At 40.1% G+C, this 22,314-nt stretch overlaps 1 protein-coding gene across 4 annotated transcripts in view; it reads left to right on the plus strand.

Annotated features, from left to right (window-relative positions):
* Window positions 1-22,314, plus strand: part of EGF (epidermal growth factor) — a 59,935-nt gene that overhangs the window by 22,513 nt on the left and 15,108 nt on the right. For all 4 annotated transcript variants that reach the window (XM_048304365.1, XM_048304366.1, XM_048304367.1 and 1 more), the window contains exons 7-20: window positions 967-1,092; window positions 2,091-2,213; window positions 4,426-4,548; window positions 5,709-5,834; window positions 6,801-6,937; window positions 8,830-8,978; window positions 10,554-10,658; window positions 12,376-12,599; window positions 15,855-16,022; window positions 16,747-16,896; window positions 17,330-17,476; window positions 18,125-18,241; window positions 19,279-19,404; window positions 21,579-21,698. In XM_048304365.1, the coding sequence (XP_048160322.1) occupies window positions 967-1,092; window positions 2,091-2,213; window positions 4,426-4,548; window positions 5,709-5,834; window positions 6,801-6,937; window positions 8,830-8,978; window positions 10,554-10,658; window positions 12,376-12,599; window positions 15,855-16,022; window positions 16,747-16,896; window positions 17,330-17,476; window positions 18,125-18,241; window positions 19,279-19,404; window positions 21,579-21,698 (1,941 nt within the window). The remainder of the gene's footprint in view (window positions 1-966; window positions 1,093-2,090; window positions 2,214-4,425; window positions 4,549-5,708; window positions 5,835-6,800; window positions 6,938-8,829; window positions 8,979-10,553; window positions 10,659-12,375; window positions 12,600-15,854; window positions 16,023-16,746; window positions 16,897-17,329; window positions 17,477-18,124; window positions 18,242-19,278; window positions 19,405-21,578; window positions 21,699-22,314) is intronic.

Genomic DNA, 22,314 nt, shown 5'->3' on the forward strand with positions numbered 1-22,314 from the left:
GTGGCTGCATACCCATATTCAGTAGCATCAGTTCAGCTATTGTTGGCTTGGGAAAGGGGCAAGAAACTCCACAGGAAGATTATGAAGATTAAAACACAAATAATAATTTTGGAGACAAAATCATGAGTGCCGCATATCTGTAAAAGCACCAGTCCTGAAAGACAGCTGAGCCCAGACATGAGGCTCTGCAAATCCTTCCCATGAAAAAGCATACTGGAGTAGCTTTTTCCATGAAGCAGGAGAAGTAGGAAGGCTCCTGGGGACCTGTTTGGCACTTTTTGCTTCTTCCTTTGAAGAAAGGTTCAACATTTATAATGCTTGTATTTCTCATAGATCCATTCCAATACAGTTCTCTAGGATGTGCTAATACTCTTCAAATGAAATGAAGTGTGCAAATGAAGCACATGGTCATTATGACCTGCCCAGCTTTTTTGTTAAATAATATAAGTAATTATGAGGTAATAATACTCCAATATAATCTTCAGTAGTAATAATAGCAGTCTTAGCATGTTGTGTTTTAAAAATCTCTCTTCTCTCTCTTTTCTGCATGTGTGCTTCCTCTCTGTTATTCTTATTTCAGAGTGTTTTACAGGGTAATATATAATACTGTGCAGGACGTGGGGGCATGTGAAACCTGAATTTTCCATTTCATAGTTGCTATAGGAATGGACCCAAATCAAACCATCCCCTAGTTCAGGCTCTCTCTAAATCTGCTTGTGCTGACACAGAGCTCGAAATGATTGTTTGCACACATCTACTCCTAGTATTCCAAGTACTTTGATTTTTACAGTGATTGGTTTTTTGCCTGATTTTACAAATGGAAAAAAATAGAAGTTATTTTGTACTAATAAGAAGTTCCTCAGGGTGAGCAAGCAGATGTTGAGGAGAAAATACACCTCTTATCATCTTTCTCCTGGAAGGTTAATATGGTACTTCGCCCCATTTACACTGTAATCGTTCTTCCAGAAAAAGGAATCTGTGATTTGAACAGAGAGAAGTGCAGAAGAAGAATCTGCAGGCCAGACTCAAGGACTCATCGGTGTAAATGTTCTAGTGGCTTTATTTTAAGTCGAAATAAACAGTTTTGTGAAGGTAATGCATTAATTTCTCATAAGCTTTATTCCTTACATGAAAAAATTTATATTTATATTCAATTTATTATCTTGAGTATGAAAAATCATAATGAAGTTCTAAAAATTTCACTGTGCCATTTTGGTTTTGTGTCCTTCCAAGTTCTGAAGTAGTTTAAAAAGAGACCTATGAAAGCGTCACAGGTGCTATTCTTGTGAGAAACTTTGGTCTTAGTCTCAGCAGGTAAAGGAGCTTCAGATAAGTCGAAATGTTTACGTGTGCTAGTTTAATTTTTAAATAAAAATGAAATCAGAGGTATCACCAAAGGTGAAACATTGAATAACCCAGCAACAAGATGTCTGTCTTAAGTATCACTTTCAAAAAAGACAGAAATTCTTAACATTCTTCTAAATGTTTTTATCTGGATTGTTTTATTTAAAAACTAATTTTACTATTATTAATAGATAGCATGATGCTTTTTAATGCATCTTTTTCACAACATGACCAGTTTTTATAAGATATAATGGCATCAGAATTCCTAGCTTACAGGATTTACAAACCTGCCTGAGCACCAGTGTTCCAGTTCTCAGGAAATTCACCAGGTTTGATTTCTGAATTTTGACTTCTAATGCACTTGTGTTTTGAGGCTTTTACTTAAGTCATGTTGAAGCCAAATTTTTAAAAAGAATTTTTGTTTGAAGAAGGTGTCTAGTGTGAACTTTTTGGATGTGCACAGGATTTAAATGGCACTGGAATCTGTATGGAAAGGCATATTTTTGAAAGTCCTCTAGGCACCTATGCTGGACACATGCAGCCTGAGAATGTTTTGCTAGAAGGTTTTTAACACTGATTTATATGAGGTCTGAAAACCTTTTTTCTTACAATTCATTAGGAAAAACATATTTTTGAAAAATGAATGCAAAAAAAGGGAGACACTTTTTCAGACTTTGTTTCATTAATCAATTCCCCAGCATTGGCTGATGATGTTATTCTGACTCAACAAGCCCTTCTTTTTGCAGACATTAATGAATGTGGCTTCTGGAATCACGGCTGCACTTTAGGCTGTGTGAACATCCCTGGTTCCTATTACTGCACCTGCCCAAGAGGCTTTGTTCTGCTGCCTGATAGGAAAACATGTCATGGTAAGGAGCTGTAATAGATAAACCCTTGGAGTATCGTGTTGGAGAGTCCTCATTTAACACTGGAACTGCTGAAAGTTCTGTGTGTTGAGTTGCTTGCTTCCAATCCCTTATTAAGTAAGCAGGATCAGCTTAAACTGAGTGAACTGATTTCTGGTGTCGTGTTTGAGGAAGCGTATGTTACACGTGAGAAATTGTATCCGCTTCTTCAGAGGAGGAAGAAAAAAGCCATGTCTCCAGAGAGACCTCTTCTCAGACGAGGCCCGGTGACACATTCCAGGTGGATAAGCAGTTCTGTATTTTTAAATGTGGTGTCTGAATTTGGCTCACTCTGCCAGAATTTGCCTGGTCTCTGAATGAGCAGCTCAAAGCATCATGTATTTTCTTTTCAGATCAGGGCTGATAGCATTGTTAATATGTATGACATTAGTGGAATTAAATGTGTATGTTCAGTCTAGAAATGAATGAAGCCTTTCTAAAGTAAGTCTAGAACATAAAATGTGAAAAGATTCCAGGTTTTGAGGTCTTGGGATATTGCCAGTCACTTTTGAAGTGAAACTTATGCATAGACAAAGGTCATTCTACTTTGCTTCTACGGAAATAAAACATTGGAGTAAGCCCCAGGCAGGAGTGCCCATGCACGCCAATGAGTTCAGTGCGGATCATGGCAGGATCAGGATCTAGGGTATATTAAATATCACTATTGGAGAGTAAATATAGCCATAGAATCTATCAGACTCTAGCAGTCAGTCTATTTTAGACTCCAAGAGTCCTGGGCAGGGCTGGATGACCTCTGTGGGTCCCTTACAACTGAGGATATTCTATGGTTCTGTAAGAGCCACTTCTTCCTTTTTATTAAGAGGGAGCCAGGAGCAGGATTCAGTGACCCAAATGTGGGTATTCAGGGTGTGTGTGACAGCTGCAGAAGGTAGCTAGCTGTGGCAGAAGACCTATGGGAGTGCTGCAGCCAGAGGTTATTGGGAGGTGGGATATAATTTTGCCTTCAAAACAACACTTAGGCACTCTACAACTCAGTCCTACTTTGGATGACCAGCTTGAACTGTATGCCTGCATTTTGAGTGGCTCAAATTAGATAGAAAATAATGTTTTTCTAGCACAGGCTAGGGGATGCAGCATGGACTGTGTAACTCCTCAACTACCGCAGCACAAGGCAGATGTTCACTAACTATGCAGCTTGAGAGAGACACACACACGAGATGAGAAGTCCAAATGCTGGCCAGAGATCTTGATGCTCTGTCGTCCAAGTCCTTTATGAAGGTCTTCATCTAAAGCCACAAGTTCTGGTCAGAAAGAAACTTGAATTTTCTGGACCCTATTCTCTGTGCTGAAGTCATTAGCACAGTCCAGTCCAGAATGCAGTTGCCCTGGAAAAGTAATATTTGCAAGAATTATACACCCTTTAAGCCAGTGTGTGCAACTGATGCATAGAGGCAGCTGTGGGAATCTTGCATTAGTTCCAGTCTTCCAGCATGTGTTGCCATATGGCACTGGAACTGGGACTGCAATACAGAAGGTAGAAGGAGCCTATCTTGTGAAATTGCACTAAAGAAATACTCAAAAAAAGGAAAAATGCTGGCACTGCAATGTTTCCAACAGCAAGTAAAGGAAAGCCATTGCCAGGTCCTCATATGATTTTGCCCTTATAACTTGTAAAATTGACACTAAGGAACATAGTTTTGTTTCTGGAAGGTTCATCTGCTGTTTTCATTGATCCTTTCTACTTGGAGTAGTAGGAAAGTAGTTCTTCCTCATTCTCTTTGTCTTTCATACTTATTCTTTCAGCATAGAGTCCTTGTAGTTTTTAAAACCTGATCTGTTTTTGATGAAATGTAAGAAAGAAAGTTTTCAAAATGACTTATATATTGATAACATGTCTGCAGAGAATTTTGGAACATTTAAAGCTTATAAATATAATGGCTTCAGGACTTAGCAATTTTGGCTTTCTCCTGGGCTGTAATAAGGTGAAAGTGTGAAAAAAAAGTTTTGAAAAACAGAAACAAAGCAAAACAAACCGCAGAAAGACTGCAGAAGTGTTGCAGTCTCAACACCACACTTTTATTTATTCATATATTTAATTTATCTTTTTTCTCCCTTCTTTTGCTGTGTAAGAAGGTGTTAACATCTCTGTTGGGGGCTTAGTAAAAATTTTTATCATCATTTAGGATTTTTTTTTTTTCTCCTTAAATTACTGTAGAGCTAATTATGTGCACAAGTAATGACACTGAATGTAGCCATGGCTGCCTTCAAACATCTAAAGGCCCTGTTTGCTTTTGTCCGGAAGGATCTGTACTTAAAGTGGACGGCAAAACATGCACAGGTAAGTTCCATTTTTCTAGCTGAAGTGACTGCCAGGCTCTGTTTATTCTTGGCACCAAGAGCCAGAAGTGAATGAAGGCATTTTACACTCATTTTGAAGAGCTGTAAATGTTTGTACAAGATAAAAGGCAAGAGAATGTAAGGTGCTTTGAGTGCTGACATGAGCAGTACTCATCTTCATCTTTTAGTGGACTTTTAATAGCAGCAACATCCAATATTTGCAGGCCAAATTCTTTTGTTGTCGGCACAGATCAAGGCATGTTACAGATTTTTGTTGTGGGAGACATGTAAAATTTATACTCAAGGGGAAATATATGTACAAAATTAAGGCTTGGGTGAAACCTGAAGATAGTTTTATTGACATCATGCAGCCCATGTTCAGAGTCACTCTAACTTACTCACAAATGGAATTTTTTGCAGTCAGAATTCTTGAAGCTGCTACACTCACTAATCTGCCGTTCCCCATTTCAGCAATTTTTCAAATTCAGGGGACCATAGCTTCTCAGCTGCATCTTTTCAGTCTGAGGGACCAAGAAAACTCCATTACTGACAGCCTTATGCTGTGAAAAAAATTCTCTTTCCCTTTTAATCCCTTTCATATTTTGGACTGTACTTTATGCATAGATTCAGTCATTATTTCTGTTTTGCTATCTCATGTTGCTATTTAGAATATAACAGAAAGAATAACAAAAGAATGGTTTCTTTTTACATGAAATCTTGGTTTGTTTTATTAGAAAGTATCAATTTGCCATCCCAGGCTAACTAATTTCTGGGGAGAAGATTGCATAAATATGCTGTTTCTTTGCATGGAGTGCGAAGTCTGATAAAATTTATTACTCTGTTGCAGATGGGATGAGATTTGTATGGGAAAAGAGTTCTCTGAAACATGTGGAAGACACTCTATGTATCCCACCCTCCTATCTCCCATCTTGTGTTGTAAATTTTCAGGAAAACTCTGAAACAAATTCCTACTAACTTGTTTTCACTTCACTAGGCTTCTGCTTTCAGCAGGAAGCCTTTTGCTAAATCTAGCAGTCGCTGAGAAGATTTGCACTGTAGAAATCCTGAGCAGAGTGAATCATTCTCTTATACCTCTGATTTTGTTGTATTTCATTTTTTTTTAGAACGGCACAGTAAAATTTTACAAATGCTCTGTTTAAGGTTGTACATCTCCAGATAATGGTGGCTGCAGTCAGATATGCTCTTCTTTAAGCCCATCCTCCTGGGAGTGTGCTTGTTTTCCTGGATATAAGCTTCAGCGAGACAGAAAGCACTGCACTGCTATAGGTCAGTGTCTTGGTATGCCTGCATATTTCTGCCAATAAAAGCAAAACCTTTATTGAGTCCTTTAAGGTGGATGACACAACTGGGATCCCTTTTTGCACTGATTTCAGGTTACTTTGTGAAACTTGGGAAGTATTAGTTGTTAGGAGAGAGAACCTATTTTGGGAATAAACCAGAACAAGCACCAATATATGGTTGAGTCTCCTTCACAGAAAGCTCAGGTTTTGATCCCTCTTCAACATTTCACTCTGGGATCCCATACTGTGGAGGTCTGTCCTGCAGTATGCAGGCTTTTGTGCCTTCATATATATGTGGGCATAGTTTCTGCGCAGTGTTGCAGACCTGGGGCTGAGGTGTCTATGTTTGGAGAGCAGAGTAGGAAATAGTCTGTTGAAGGACTTTCCATACAGGGATATTTCTCCCCCAGTGGCCCCAGGAAGCTGAGGTGTTTGATGTGCATGTTTGGATTCCAGACCCTTCTGTTCCTTCTGAGAAAAGGGCAGACCCTGGTGATCTGCAAGGTATAAGCAGTTGCCAAAGAGAGAGGAGGAAAGAGAAGATTTTGATTTGTACCTGAAATAAGGGGAAAGCTATATTCTTTTTGGAGGACAGTATTTTTCTTGCTTTTACTACACAAGGCTTCTCCATATGCAAAACTCAAGTGAAAAGTCAAGTTCATGTGAAATGTAGAGAGATTATTGCCTTGAGACTAAGGCACTCAGTGTGAAATGCGGCAGGACTAGTGACTGCTTTTGTCAGAAATGTTGAGGCTGATGCTGTAAACTTGTATTCACATTTATCTTTAATTTCCTGAGGCAAGTGGAATTTAGGAAAATTGCCATAATATCTTTGTGTTCCTCATTTTATCTTTTCCTGTTACTTATTTACAATGCTAGTTAGGTAATAATGCAAGTTAGAGATCACTTTGAACTTAGTGCAATAAACATACTGGCAAATTTTCATCAACAGGTCCTAAGCCATTTTTGTTATTTGCAAATGGCCAAGATATCCGTCAGATCAGTTTTGATGGGACAGATTATACAAGTTTACTTGACTGGCAGATGGGAGTAGTCTTAGCACTGGACTCTGACCCAGTGGAAAATAAGGTAAGGCATTGAAAATGAGAGAATTCAGGAGTGTTTCAAGGCCAAAAGGATTGAGCTTTCATGTGCCTTAACCTTTCCTCTCTCAGTGATCTGGATTACACGTTATGCTGCTTGCTGTTCTGTTGCCTGTCTAGGAGCACAACTGATACAGGCTGCCGAACAGTAGCTGAGGAGTTTCATTCTTCAATTACTTATTTTTTGTACATTGAAAATAATTCACAGAGAATTTGGATTTCTAAACTCACTTCAGGCATGATTTCAATTTCAAAGAATTTTTGTGTGGCTCCATTAAGTTTTCTCCATTAAGACTGCAGTATTTTCTGGAAATATATTGTGGGTTTTTTTCACTGTGTAGTGGTATGAGCAAAGGTATCTTTTCTTCTGTACAGCTAAATCTGTATGATCCCTACTAAATGTAGTAGTAACGGTAACAAGAATTATTTCCCATGTTCTTATATTATTGAGCAAAACTGCTGAAAGCTCACAGAGTTTATTGCTCTTCCAGAATGTCTTCCTCACGTTCGAGATAGTGCTGTTGGAAACAGGAGTCTTCTCTGTGTAAAGAGCTGTTTTTCTGTCTGGCCACATCCTAATGTCCTACTCCTTGTCTGCAGAGTTAGGAAGAATAGGAGTTCAGCTGTGCTTTGCTAAACCTTCTGTTGCAGATAGTTGTGTTTTCCCATGGAGAGACTTATTTACACTGTAGAAGTGTTGCAAAGGAATCCTGGATGGTACAGTGAAAGCTGATGAGGAGCTCGGTTAAATTGTTGGAAGCATCTCAAGGCCCAGATGGACACAGCCAAACAAATGTGAATGTTACCAGATCTGCATTTACAGGAGGAGCACTTCAGGCGCTTCTGGAACATTGCCACCTGCTCCTGAAATAGGGCGCTGCTGGAGAGGTAGCAGTTGTCCTGGGCTGTGCCAAGTGTAGATGAGCTGTGCCAGGGACTCTGGTGTGCTCTCGGGATCCCCTCCTGCTGTGTTAGGGTGGGCAGTACATAGGTGAGGGGACATGCAGGGGCCATCCAGGCTGCGGGAGTCCGGTCTTGTCAGCACGGAGCTGAGTGGCAAGGCAGCACCCATTTGTGTTCCCAGGATATTGAATTAGCTGGTCTAAGCTAGAGGCTCCCTCCTGTTTTGTTTGACCTCATGGTTAGCATCAAAGCAAGTTATTTGTTTTGCTGTTACCATTTCCAGAGAAAGCCTCAGCATTGCTTTTCACGTGGGTCTGCCATACAGTGTTTGGCTCCCTCTGGTACTGAATACAAGACAAAATTTACACGTCCTTGGAAAATGCAAACCTACTTTCCCTACCAGCAAAGAACTTTTCTTTTGACCCCAAACTAAAAAACCTCTCCTAGAAATGTTAGAGTGTTACAGAATAGACACCCAGTAAAAATTAAGATAGCTGCAAGATGAAGGAGGGGAAAAAATAGAAACAAATTTTTTTACTCCTTTTCCCCTTCCCAGCTCCTTGATATGCATAGAGCTCTACTCTCTTCTCCATGCTTCTCTGTTTTCAACATAAGCAGCCAGTGAAATGACAAGGTCCTTCTTTTTGCCTTCTCCAACTTTTGCTTCCTCAGCTGTGCTTCATGTGAAGTAGCTGCTGGCTGAAACAAAACCACAGGATATGTAGAGGGCTGTATATAGGGCAACCAGGATTTACAGCTAAGCACAAGCTGCCTGTAGAAGTCATCCTGGTTGAAGGATAAGTGCTTTTTTACTTGATCAGGGATCACGGGTTACCTGTGCAGCCTTTTGTGAATAAGCGGTTTAGGGAATTTCCAAGATGAAAAAGGTATTTTAGAAATGGAGATACTAGACAGGGGGGGAGAGTAGAAAGTGAGATGGGAACTAATTACACCTCATCTGTTATTTATTTACAGATTTACTTTGCCCATACCGCCTTGAAATGGATAGAACGAGCTAATCTGGATGGTTCAGATCGTGAAAAGGTTATTCATGAAGCTATAGATACACCCGAAGGCCTTGCTGTGGACTGGATTAACCGTAAATTGTATTGGACAGACAGAGGGTACATGCTCCACAGTGCATTTATGTTGAAGCATGCCATAAAATATTTGGAATAAATGACTGCTGATACAGAAATAGCTGAGATATCACTCTAATTCGGGAGTGCTTCACATTCTGACTGGGTAGTTGTAGTCTCAAGTATATACAGTAGGAAGGATCTTTAAAACTAAAATGCTGGAAGTTCACTTTCAGCCTGCTATTGTATTTTTGTCTTTCCAGAAAGCAAGGGTTTGGACTCAGTTGCAAGGAATCTAAAGCATGCACTGCATATATACAAACACGTATGTGCACATGTGGGTGTGAATATATTTGCTTACCCTCTTCTTTATATACATACACTGCATGTGTGTGTGTATAGGTATTTATATATTCATATAAAAAAGAATATTACTGTACTGAGCACGTCTTGGACAGAAATCAGTGTTGTTGGCAGCTAGAACCATGCTATTGGGGAGCCTTTTTTTATTATCTCTGATAAAAGAGGAATGACCACTGCCAGACAATATGACCACCTTTCAGCTGATACCTAACCTTATGTGCAGAGGGAAACAAAACTGACCTTTGATGAAAAGGCAGTGTCAGATCACAACAAGTAATGAAGACTCCTTGGAGAGTGGTCATGAGCTTTCAGTATGATCCATAATTCATTAGTCAATAAAAAATAATTTCAACCTCCTTCTCCATTTTAAACATTCTGCTAGTCTACTTCCTTGCTTCGAGGTACAATCTTGTCACATGACTGTGCTGCTGTAGAAATATGCCCACGTTTCTTGTGAAATGGGAGATTATGGTGCTTCTCTCCATAGGACAAGAGTTCAGGGAGAATGTGAGAATTTGAACCTGCAACTTCCTTCTCACCCACTGCATTTACCTGCTTGTATTTCACATTTCCAGGAATATATTTCTCCTTCCATCTCTGTGGAGCCTTTCTTTGAAGGTTCAAAGAGGCATGGAAGGCTGTAGGCTTGCTTGCAGGTAGATGCTGGTATTTCTTTGGCAAGGTGAATATTGCAGCAATAAAATCAGTTTTCGGGAAAAAAGGTGAATTGGAAGATTGCCAGTGTAGATTCTATACTTGGCTTGGCCACTGATTTTATGAGCAATCTTAAGACTCTTAGCCTCATTCTTTCCTGCAAAATAGATGTAATATGTAAAATGACCAGTGATTTCTGGATGAAAAATGCTATGTAAATGTACTAATTTAAAAAAATTCTTTATACATTTGGTAATGGTATTCAGTTAGGAGCTGGTTTTCCTCCTGACTCCCTTCAAAGCTAGCATTTCTCTATTAGTAATCATACTTGCAATTCATTATTCGCCCAAAGAAGGAGAACTTCATGTCTTCTGCAGAGCAGCAGGTATTTTATCATCATGCCCTGGACCAGATAATGAAGCTGTAACATGAATTACTTGTTGATAAAACAACTAGACATCCCACATCAGGAGGATTACTTCCTGTCGCTGGGAAATTATTTATTACAACTAAACTAAAGCAATGCAAAATCTTAGTACATTCAGCCCAAGAAGATAATTAAAAAAGATAGCAGGGAGGGCCTAACAGTGCTCTGTGTTGCAGGAAGGTGTGCATTGAAAGGAGCAATCTGAATGGAATGCAAAGAAAGATGATCATCTGGGAGGATCTCTCCCAGCCCCGAGGGATTGCCATTCACCCATTTGCTAAGTAAGGAGTGATAAACACAGTAAATCATGCAATACTTGTGGAGGATTTTTTAAAATGAGCATGCAAGCCTTGCCCTTTTTGGCAGTCAAAACGTGCATTAGTCTTGTGCTGGGTTGGTCATTGCCTTGCAGAGTTGTGTGAACTGTAATGTTTTATTGCAGGGTTTCTGTCATGAGTTGAGACATGTTCATTTCTCATATAGATTTTAGAAGAAAATAATAGAAGCATTAATGATACTGTATGCAGTTTAAGCTAAAGAAAAGCATGAGCAACTGAGGTCACTGACAGCTGTAGGTACCACACTAGAAACTTTGATAGTTCCATATCTATTAGTGTGAAGAAAGTAATCACTTTTAACCAGTAGTGCTTACAAAACAGCCATTTTTTTGGTTCACGTTTCAGTTTCAGAGGAAACTAAACCTAATTTACTGTTCTGGAGATTTCTTGTTTAAAATGCACCTTATATCTTCTTAATTAGTGTTGAAATGATCACAGGAGTTTTAGCCATTCAAATTCCTGATGAAATTCTGGCTATTTCAATCAATGGCAAAGTCCCATGGATTTCAGTCAATATGCTTGTAGTAGGAGCATTTTAAATCTGGTCTTTCAAATTTTGTTTTGATGCTCATATCCTGCTGTAACTAAGTGCCAATTAATCAAATAAAGAAGCAGGGTTGGGAGGATGTTTTTTTAGCTTGCCTCTGGACATAAAAGACCTGAAAGAATCATTCAGTAGAGGTTGAATGCTATAGAGACATTTTTCAGGAAAACTTTGAAGAAAGCTAGCTTCTGAAAGATTGTTTATTAAAATTATTTGTAGAGGAAAAAAGTGCAAAGGGAAAAGGAGGAGGAAACATCACTAAAACCTTTCTTTTTAGAAAGTTAATGGTGGAAGGATGAACAGGCATTATGACAATGTCCATAGCTGTAAATATTTAAGAGGGATGTGAAACACAATTAAGGCTCTTAAAAATACTGATCCCTGCATGACTGGAGCAAAACTGCTTCTGTAATTAAATCTAAGTGAATCCCTTATAATAATAATAATTTCAGTAAACCTGACAGAGGCAGCTGATGCCTGGGAAGATGAGCCCAAACTTCAGAAATTATTTACAATTTTAGCTGTCCCCATTTTGAGTTACCTTCTAGCATAGTCATTGAAAATCACTAAACACTCAGTGAGTAACACACAGGAGTCTAGAGGGAGACCCTGAGAGTCACGATTTTATTAAAAAGAGAAAGACTCTGGGTCTGATACTCTGGTCTGTTTTTTTTTAAAACAACCTGCCTACTCTTGCTTGTTTTCCATGGGTAATGGGTAATTTTGGTTTCAGTTGTGTATTGTTACATCTTTGTTTAGGCAAGGGTCTGGCTAATGCATCATTTTCTGTGGTCTAAACCACCATCAGCTGTCACATGGAAAATACAAAAGCAGATATGAACAGCTGGCAGTTAGCATAGTCAGGAGCTGTTTTCCAAAGGTTTCATGCCAGTGAACAGAGTAAGGATTCTGCATAAGTCCCAGTGTAATCACCTGGAGTCTTATGGCAAGTATGAAAAGATCAGCAGCCAATATGTTTGCTTGAAGTGTGCCCTTTTTCTCCTGTGACTCAGGGCTGTATTGCTCTGATCTGACCTTTCTGCTTTGAAAGAACTCCATGGAGAGGAGGACAAACATTTACTTACTGACTTCCTGTATTCATTTTGTTTTCTGAAGGAGATTATTCTGGACTGACATGGGGGTCAACCCGCGGATTGACAGCTCTTCATTAGAAGGCTTCGATCGCTGGGTCATAGCCAGCACTGGCCTGGTGTGGCCCAGTGGAATTGCTCTTGACTACCTGGCTGACAAGTTGTACTGGTGTGATGCTAAACAGGCTGTGGTTGAGAGCGCAAACCTGGATGGTTCTGGTCGTCGAATTCTTGCACAGAATGATGTAGGTGAGGCTTTGGGGTTGATAATTATCTACTGCTGCTTGTCCATGTGCATCTACATCTGCATATGTGCATGTAAATTACTGGCCAGCTGCTGTGCTGTATATCCCATGCAACTCTCTGTTGGGGTTAATGACAGCACTTAAGTTCTTCACTCTGTTACCCAGCTGACTTCTATTCATTTTAGCAAAAGTATGTCTTTCTAACACTCACTGATTTTATTAATGAGTCACTTTGAAGGACTTCTCTGCCTTCACAAAAGAATGAAAAGAATCAAAACATTAAAAATGTCATTTGTTTTTCCCATGCGTGGCTGCTTAGTTTAACTCAGGTTTTGCTGTGCTTATTGCATCAGGGAGTTATATTGACATAAGAAGAAATGGAATTAACCTGGATCGCTAAGGTCCTTGAGCAACAAACCGGCATCTGCAATGTTGAACACTGGAATGAGTCTAAACACACAATTGATAGCAAATGAAAAATGATTTTACAAAATGCTGGTGGTTTTTATGACTGAGATTTCTACTGCATGACACATAACTGTGTTGTCCTGGAGGAAGAGAACAGAAGTGTTGGCAACAAGGAGCTGATGTTGTACCACTCCTAAAGTAAACCATGTGTTTAAGAATCTTGTACACAGCAAAACAGTTTCTGAAGAGGGCAATTCCTTTTGATCATGGCATCTCTCTGGGGACCATTTTGTAGGTGTGCATACAAAACATGGGCAGACTGAGGACTTGTAGCTCAATACCATGACTGCCGTGGGTAACTTTATGGTTACTCTGTTGAGCAGCCTCTGTTCGAGTCTGTGCTCTGGGAAGGCTTGTGTTCATCACCTAAGCCAGATACCCTCCCACTCCTTTGAAGGTGAGGAGAGTGAGTTCCTCGAGGAATCAGTGTTCTCCAGTTTATAAGACATCAAAAAGCCTGAGAGAGTTTCCAGCCTTCCTCTGTCTTCCCCTGCTGTGCATATTCTGCTGTATGCTCCACCTTGCAGCAGATCTGAAAAGGAGAACCTTGAAGTCTGATCAAAGTTTCATTTTGTTTCCCCACAAGGAGTAAGACAGTGTCTTACAGGGAGAAAACAAAGAAGGAGAGCTAGGAGCACTATAGAAACATGGACTATGAGAAAGGAGCAGTGATACGGCTGTTTGGAGGTGAGAGAAAAGGACATCAACCTCTGTATGCAAGGAAGTGAAAGAGATGAAGACCTGTAGGGGTATGAATTTAGAGAAGCATGTCCTGATGTTTTGCTAATGCTGTTAGTGAGACCAGAATTCAGTTTTTGTTCTGAACAGCCGTACACTGGAGGACGGGAAGGTGGCATGTTGGGCTGTAACATGAGTTTTTATTACAGCAGCTCCCTCTAGTGCCCCTGTACTGAGAGCTCATTCAGTAGAGCTGCATTCAAAAATAGGTAAATTATTTCTGCTCTTCCGCCTAACCCCGTTTTCAGCTGTGAGTAAACCAGCCTGTAATAACCTGCCCAAGGCAACGAAGAACACAAGCATCCCTTTTGTTTATGCAGTGGGTTGCATTTGCACTGTTCCTGCTATCTCCACTGACTGACACTACGCTTCTAATTTTAATCCTTAATGTATTTGCAAAATAAGAGGTTAATAAATTGCTGGTCAAAGCAGGGTGCTGTTTGGGAATAGTGCAAAAATTGTGAGCAAATGTTTGGGTGAGAACAGTATCTAGATCTTGGTCTAGTTGTCCAAATTTAGTGGAATGAAAAGGTAAGAACCAAGGTCAGTGATTGAGAATGGGTCAGTGGAGGCAGTGAGGTGCCAACAATACACTCTTCAATGTAACACTTAAGAACACTTAAAAAGGGTCTTATAAATTTCTTTTTAAAGGAGTGGTTTTTTCAGTTCATTTGAGGTGAATTTAAGATATAGTAACACATACTCCTTCCCCAAGGTTCTAATTTATCTGACCTTTTGTTTGCTTCTTTGCTTGTCTTTGATTCAAAAAATTTTTTTAAGGCAATATATATTGGGATCCCAATTTCTTTACTGAAATTAAACATCACCTAATTGAGGTCTTACATTAAGAAGCAAAAGCACAGATCATAAAAACCATGTGCTTACAAAACATACTTTTCAGAGGGGCTCAGACTGCAGTGCACACTGAGGCTCTAAGGACCAGAACAAAGCAAACCTGCTTCAGCCAGGAAGCATCCAGTCTGAAGCCAGGTGTACATCCATGGAAGAACAGCATGTGTTCTTACCTTCCATTGCAAATATCTTGCCCAAAGGCTGCCTTGAAAGCAGGAGATTTCTGAGTGTATAGAAAAAATGCATCATCCCATATGGACTAATGACAATTTTCTATCATGAAGGATTAGAAAGAGTCAGAATCATTTTGTAAAAACCTTTATGTCTGCCATTATATATATGAAATTTTCCTGTGGATTCTGAATTGCTGAGCTTATCTCTGAAAGTCAAACTGAGGATCTGAGTTTTCCTAGTGCACATAATGCTGTGCCACCAAGGAAAAGTTCCTGTGCTCTGAACTTGGGGTGGAATTTCTCACATTGTTAGTCATGTAATTGTTAGATGCCTGGTTAAAGCTGGTGTCTAGGATCTTGTTGTCATCAGTGAAAAGAGAGGAAGCTACCTGGATGACCTATTGCCTCCCATGGTTTATGTTGGCTGGTTATATGCATGTGTGGCCCCCTGCATTGCACTTGTGTGTACTTTTGGCACTTGCAGAGACCACACACTGGCTTTGGGGCCCTACCACGAGTCTGTGGCTGCAGTATCTGTAGCTCCCAGGCTGCCTCATGCCAGGTTGCTTATGCAGGATGACACACGCCCTGAGCTCCTTTCCTCCTTGTTATGTGAAGACCACAGAAGGAACTGTGTACCTCAGCAGCTCTGTGCTGGGCCACTTGGAGACAGAGGAGGGAGGTACCCCAATTCTGAAAGGCTGGTCCCAATGCTGCCTCAAGAAATGATGATGTATGAGGTAGAAGCATCCTGTGAACTAGATCTGGTTGGAAGTCAGCAGAAGTGTAGAGACTGTACTGAGTCAGGCAAGTGTCATAGCCTCCTTTGCTAAGAGCACAAGTAACATGTACCCGTGGTCCCCTGCTCACAGCCACTTATCCCTCTCCATGAGAAATCAAAGTGGAGCACTGGCTATGGCTAGGCCCCTGTGTTAGAAGTTGACCTATATGCAGATAATGCTTTCCTTTACAGGGTTTCTTGTGTATGTCCTACAGATGTGGAAATGATAAACCTCGTGTCTTTGTAGGCCACCCTTTTGCTGTAGCGGTGTTTGAGGACCACCTGTGGTTTTCTGACTGGGCTAGGCCATCACTAGTGAGGGTGGACAAGAAGACCGGCCAAAACAGGGTACGTCTTCGAGGCAGCATGCTGAGACCCTCATCAATGGTTGTAGTTCATCCTTTGGCGAAACCAGGTATACTGCAAAAATTAAGCAGTCATTCCCTTCCAGCCTCCTCCTGTTCACTGATATCAGTAGAATAGATGTCCCTGGGGAAAGGATTATCTTCTCAGAAACAGACTCTTTAAAAAGCCTTGCATAGTCAGATTGGCATTTATTGAAAGTATCATCTGGGCATGTGTCCAAGGAATGCTGGCAGATTTATGTTCATGCCCAAGAATAGATGCTGATCAATTGCCATGAGTCTACCACAGTCTTTCAATTCCTATTTATCCTAGTCTATTAGCACCCTGCACACACCAATAATAATAAATGACATGGAGAAAGATTTTGTGAGATTTATTAGTTTTTGATCAAGTAATTTGATTTTCTGTTGGAAACAATCTCCCCGTAAGCAGAAAAGAGTATTTCAATAGACCAGGATTGAGAGAAGGTAAGGTTCCTTATGTCCTTGTAAAATTAGGACTCTAAATATTAAAGGAGAAATAAAGGAAATAAACTAATAAAAAAATGTGTTACATGTATTAGATACAGAGTGCATGAATCTCTTCTCCTGCCAGGGGCTAGGTGATAACTTCTGTGCTTTACTATATGAGTCTGTTAAATAAAAATAATAAAATTTAAAAAATCTTAGCTTTTGTCAGTCCTTACTCTTTTCCAACTGCTTCAACTCTGCATGTCTAAACAGCGATGTTGACTGAAGAAGCAGCTTGTTAAGTTTCCTGTTTTTCCTCATTAGGGACAAATCCTTGCCTTTATGAGAATGGAGGCTGTGATCAGATCTGTGAAAACAGTTTTGGAATTGTCCATTGCAAGTGCCATCCAGGATTTGGGAAAACTCAAGATGGGAAAACCTGTCATGCTCTAGGTTCTTCCAACTCAACAGCAGGTACAGTCCTCCAGCTCCCAAAAAGACCCCCCTCAAACCCCTGAGGATCCTGACAGATAGCACTGGAAAAATTCACCTTACTCTAATGTAAGGAATGATGGTTTCTCTGAAGAATGAAAATGCTGGAATTTTGTCCTTGGGACAATAACATGTTGTCTGACCACTGTAATTTTTCCCTTGGCACTTTAGCAGTGAAAAAGATGTGTGCAGTGCTGACAAGTATTGTGAGGAATGAGTCACATGTCTTCTCTTTTGTATTTGAGAAAAATCACCAGTGAGTGAATAATTTGAAATGGTTAGTCTGGGAGGATACCAATTTTTATTTCAAAAGGAAACCACCATGATTATTGGAAAGTAGACAAGTGTTCGAAAATCAGAAGGCTATTTCAGTAGATTTAAATAGTCCATGTCACTTTTTTCTTGTCTTTTTCAGGAAGTGTCTCTGTGCACAAGGAGGTAATGCCAATGCCACCACCAGAGACTGTGCTCCAGAGCACACGGAGCACTGGGATTTTTAAGGATACAGACAATGGGGAAAAGCAGAAAATAATTTTTTTTATGGCTGAAATCATGATATCAGGTAGAGTCTGATAGTTATCTTCCCTATAGTTACTCTGAGGCTCTGAACAGGTTTATAGAGCAGAAAGAAGTCATAGACTTTAAAGAAAGAAAGGCTTATTGTCAAGACTGGTGGTATTGATGCTCTTAACCTTCTTACAAGAATTTGAGTCTGTGCAATTATTCCAGGGAGGACTGCTTTTTTGTTTTTGTCTATATTCCTTGGCTATATCAACACACATTGATAATATTATCCTGGTCTAGAGAACAAACTTTTCCAATTTGGAACACTTGGGGAAATCTCTCCCTTAGATTTTTAAGTATATTGCATTCCTCTAAACTAAGTTAAAGTAAACCCATTGAATTCTATGTATCTTTGATGACAGTAGATCATTAAACTTTACAATAGGTTTTGGAGAAAGTTTTCAAAAATCCTGATACTAAACGACATATCAACTCCATCTAGACAAAGAGAGCAGCTGTAATAATTGTATTGGCTTGTCATTATTAATCCTGGACAGCTGTTTCAAACCTTGACAGTAGGTTCTGGTTTTCTTAGTTAGCCAGTTAGTTAGTTAGCTTGTTTGTTTTTCTTTAATATAAACATACAGTACCTCCTTTGATATTTCCAAATACATCCAGTTTTTTTTTTGTTTTTCTTATGCTGTAGATGAAGACGACTGCACTGCACTAGAATGTTATGTCAATGCAGAGTGTGTTTTGCTGGAAGATGGTGCTATGTGCCAGTGTTTGAAAGGATTTACCAGGAAGGGGAAATCATGCCATGGTAATAAAAACATTATTATAACTTTTGAAAAATTGTACATTGGGAGAGAGGAAGAAAATCTATCTCCTTTCACATTGGCAGCTCTGCTGTGCAAGCCATCAGAGAAAGGTCAATAGTATGAAAGGGATGATGAGCAGAGAGCATGTGAGATGAAATGGCTGATTATCACATGCCTTTTTTTCCCCTCAAGCCATGAGTGTTAATCCTATTAATATTAAGAAGCAATAAACAGGGATAATAAAAGTATAATGTATTTATTTGTTAAAATTGACTAATTATAAAATCTCAGTCCATAGACATGATAGTTGATGTATAATGTAGACATAAGGAATCTCTTCAAAATTAGTATTCCTGATGTAATGTTTATATAAAAGTGCTGCTCTAGTTTCTTTCTAGCACTAGAGAAAGACTCTAACAGCCATGCAAAACATTGCTCAGGGTGGTCTTTAAACTTTTGGACTTGTTTGCAACATAAATGGAAGAACTTCTTTTCTCTCATAAAGGCCAAGAGGAAGGTTTAGAAATCGAAAAAATACCATTTGGTGGCTAAGCATGAAGACTCAGAAGAATCTGTGTTGCTATAGAAAGCGAAAAACCTTGTAAACTGAAATGGGCATACGTTTCTTTCACTGTAGTACTTTTTCTTTTTTTAAGCCTATGTGTTCTTTTGCAAAACAAAGATTCCAAATGCTCTCAGAGGTCTTCTCCAACTTAATGGAAACTTATGGTTCTATAATATAAAGCTTTTTTGGAATGAGATCATTTCCTCTGAACAGGTTTTTTTTGAGCAAACGGTATTTGTGATCTCCAGTTGATAGTACCTGGTTGACTCTCTTGGATTTTAGAACGCCCCCATCAAATTTCATACCAAAAAAGACCACCAAGTCCTTCTCTCCTTCTCTTCCCATTTGCTTCAGATGCACAAATGCCAAGTGACAGCATAGTCTGAGGGAGACCCATGGTGTAGATGTTTCTGTTCATTGACTGATGTGATGGTTCCATGACCCGCGTGCCCTGTCCTTTGTTTTGTCTCACAGATGTTGATGAGTGTGCTGTAAATATGGACCGCTGCAATCGAAACGTGTCCGACTGTATCAATACGGAAGGGGGCTACGTCTGCAAATGCCTGGAAGGCTACACTGGAGATGGAGTCCATTGCTATGGTATGGGCACGTGTGAGGGCTCTGCTCTGCCTGAAGGGCTGGGGCATTTCTGCCTTTTTGATTCCTTCCTCCCTGTTTGAAGTGTGGTAACCTCAGCAACTCATCAATATACAAAGCCTGTAGTTGTCAGTGAATATCTCCTCTCAGTGTTTGCACTCTTTTTAGTGGCTATAGAAGGAGAGAGAGGAAGAGTGAAGGGGAGGAGGGAAGTGGAGGTGAAGGAGTAGAGCTTTATTGGAAATCGTTGCCATGAATATAAACGAAAGCAGGTATTGAGTGTGTCATAATACTCATCAAATAATTCCAGGTCTGTTTAATAGGCATGAGGTTCAAGGTGTGGAACTGACAACTTGAGTACATTTAGAGTCTTGTTAATAATCAGACCCACTGATTTGCCCATCTAGTTCTAATGCCAGGTCTTTAGTTCATTCCTTACGTCTCTTAAATTCTTAATCCATTTTAGTGGTAAATACGAACAGGAAGGTTTTTCTCTCCAGTATTTGACTAGCACAGTTTGTTCGGAGCTTTATGAGAGTCTTGGCTTCTCTTTTGTCCTTTTCTTTTTCGTTTTTTACTTTATAGCCTAATTCAAAGCCCATTAAGTTAGAACCAATTCTTACATAATCTTTACTGGACTTTGGTTCTTCAATGCTGATTAGGATGACTGAAAAATTAAGAACAGTATCATTATTATGGGTAGAGTGTGGAAACTATCAGAGGTAGAGGAATCGAGAGGGCCTTCTGCCTGCAGGGGTCAGAGACAGAGCTCATGCCTTTGAGGGTGTCTGGAAGTGCACACAGGAGTGACAAGGTCCTCTTGCCTTCCCAGCACCACCTAGAAGGCAAGTCCTTAGGCAGCCCTGGGCTCTTACTGTCTTATTTACCACTATACTGTGGTATGGCTGTTCAGGATGCAGTACCTTCCACTGTTACTGAAAAGTAGTCTATTATCTTCCTGCAGTCTTTAAGTCCAGAAAACAGATTCTCAGCATTTTATAGAAGATGCAGCATTATTATGAAGTAAACATAACCAAAATTAATTTTGTGTTCGATGACTTGAAATGTACTATGAAAACCAGAAACTGGCAAGCGATTTTGTGGTTCAGTTGTAAATGCCTGCACAGTGTCCAGGAATGTGACAGTGTGTTCAGTGATAACACACAGTGAGTGTATGTTGTCTTAGTGAAATCACATTTCTTGAAATATGCTGCAGCAGTTGTGTTCCCCCTTTTCATTTTTTTTTTGTTTTTGTTTCTTTTTTCTTTTTGTATTTAAAAGTGTTCTGAATTTTCTAGACTGTTTTGAGCCAGAGCCTGTTAATTTTACTGTAGAAAAATTCCCAGCAGCTTAAGCAATCGTTTCACAGAAATTGGGGTAACAGATCTGTGATTCCCTGAAGTAGATCTGGCACATGTACTCTGCTGACAGTTCATAAAATGAATCAGAGGTTCCCAAACTCTGCCATATAAACCAAAGGTTTCACCTTTGAGGGGAGTGCTTTGGCACTTAGCAGTGTGCAGGTGCCAGCCTGGCAGGAGCTGCTGCTGTGGGCTTTGCAGAGGAGTGGAGGCAGGAGGAGGGTGTGCAGCAGGATGGGAGTGAGAGATAAATACAAGCCTAACATGGGCTCTGAGCCTGCAAACTCTTGTAGTCAGGGAGCCTCTTCACAGTCATTCAAACCCTCACTCATAGAAGTGTTTACACAAACTGAATAAACCTGGAGGTTTCTAGACACTTTTCTTCTACCCAAACTTTTTGCTCAGGCTGAACTAGGTGGGTGGTGCAGGGGTGGGCAGCTCCCCACTCCCAAACCCTTCTGCTGTGTTACTGCAGGCATATGGATCCAGGCTGCAAGCTATGACTAGCAATGCCAGGAGAATTCATCTGGTACAAATAATTCTCTTCTTCAACTCTACTGTATTTGTTCCACTTCGTGGGGAAGCCTTTCCCTCCTTCTCCCTGTGGAGAGTTTCTGCAGCAGCACAGCATGCTCTTGCTATAGAAAGTATGCTGGTTGCTTTTCCATTGGGTTTTCCATGAAGGCATACTTGCAGAGGGAGAGATCTTTGGTGTTTTTCCCCACTGCCTGGGGACCGCAGTGCTGCAACTGCTGCCCTTTTAACTGATGCTCTGAGCCATTTCGTTCTTCTAACTGCAGACTCTTTGGGTGACAGATATTGATGAGTGCAAGATGGGGTCCCACACCTGTGGAGAGAACATGACCTGCACAAATACAGAAGGAAACTTCACTTGCTCGTGTGCTGATCATGCCTCTGGAACTGGCATCGGCTGCAGTGAGTAAATAGAATGAGTAAATAAAACAAAGTGGCCCTAAATTAAGAACTGTGTTCTTGGATAAATTGTTGTACCTGGAAACTAAAGGATCCCTGCACAGTAACACTCTGACCAGCTTGTGGATCCATTTAGCATTGCCTTTAGGAGGCTGTTTTGTAGTGGACCAAGGAAAACAGATCCGAGTTTAGTTAGGAAATATCTACATTAAGATTCAATGTGAATTTTTACTGTCTAAATGTAACAACAGATCTATCAAGTGTCATTTACAATCAACAGCAGAAGTAAATACTCCTTGGAAGTAATATTTTTGGGGGGTAATTTCAGCCTGTGCCATTTTTCAAACTCCCTGTGCCTTCTGTTACTCTGCAGAAGGCTAGCACAGGAAATGCACATGATTTAAGTGCCATTTGATTCCTCAGTATAAGCTTGTCTCTCAGTTACAGGCACTAGTTGTTCAGAAGGGCTCTGAAACTCCTTAGAAAATCTGATTACCAATTTACTGAAGGAACTCCTGACGGTTCAGCACTAGTGACTATCCGACCCTCATTTTAGTGCCTCAATGTGGTAGCTGCAATCCTTGAAAATGAGAGTGACTCATTGTTTTATTCTGTGTCA

This window comes from Corvus hawaiiensis, chromosome 5 (genome assembly GCF_020740725.1).
Source record: "Corvus hawaiiensis isolate bCorHaw1 chromosome 5, bCorHaw1.pri.cur, whole genome shotgun sequence".
In the NCBI taxonomy this organism is placed as follows: Eukaryota; Metazoa; Chordata; class Aves; order Passeriformes; family Corvidae; genus Corvus; species Corvus hawaiiensis.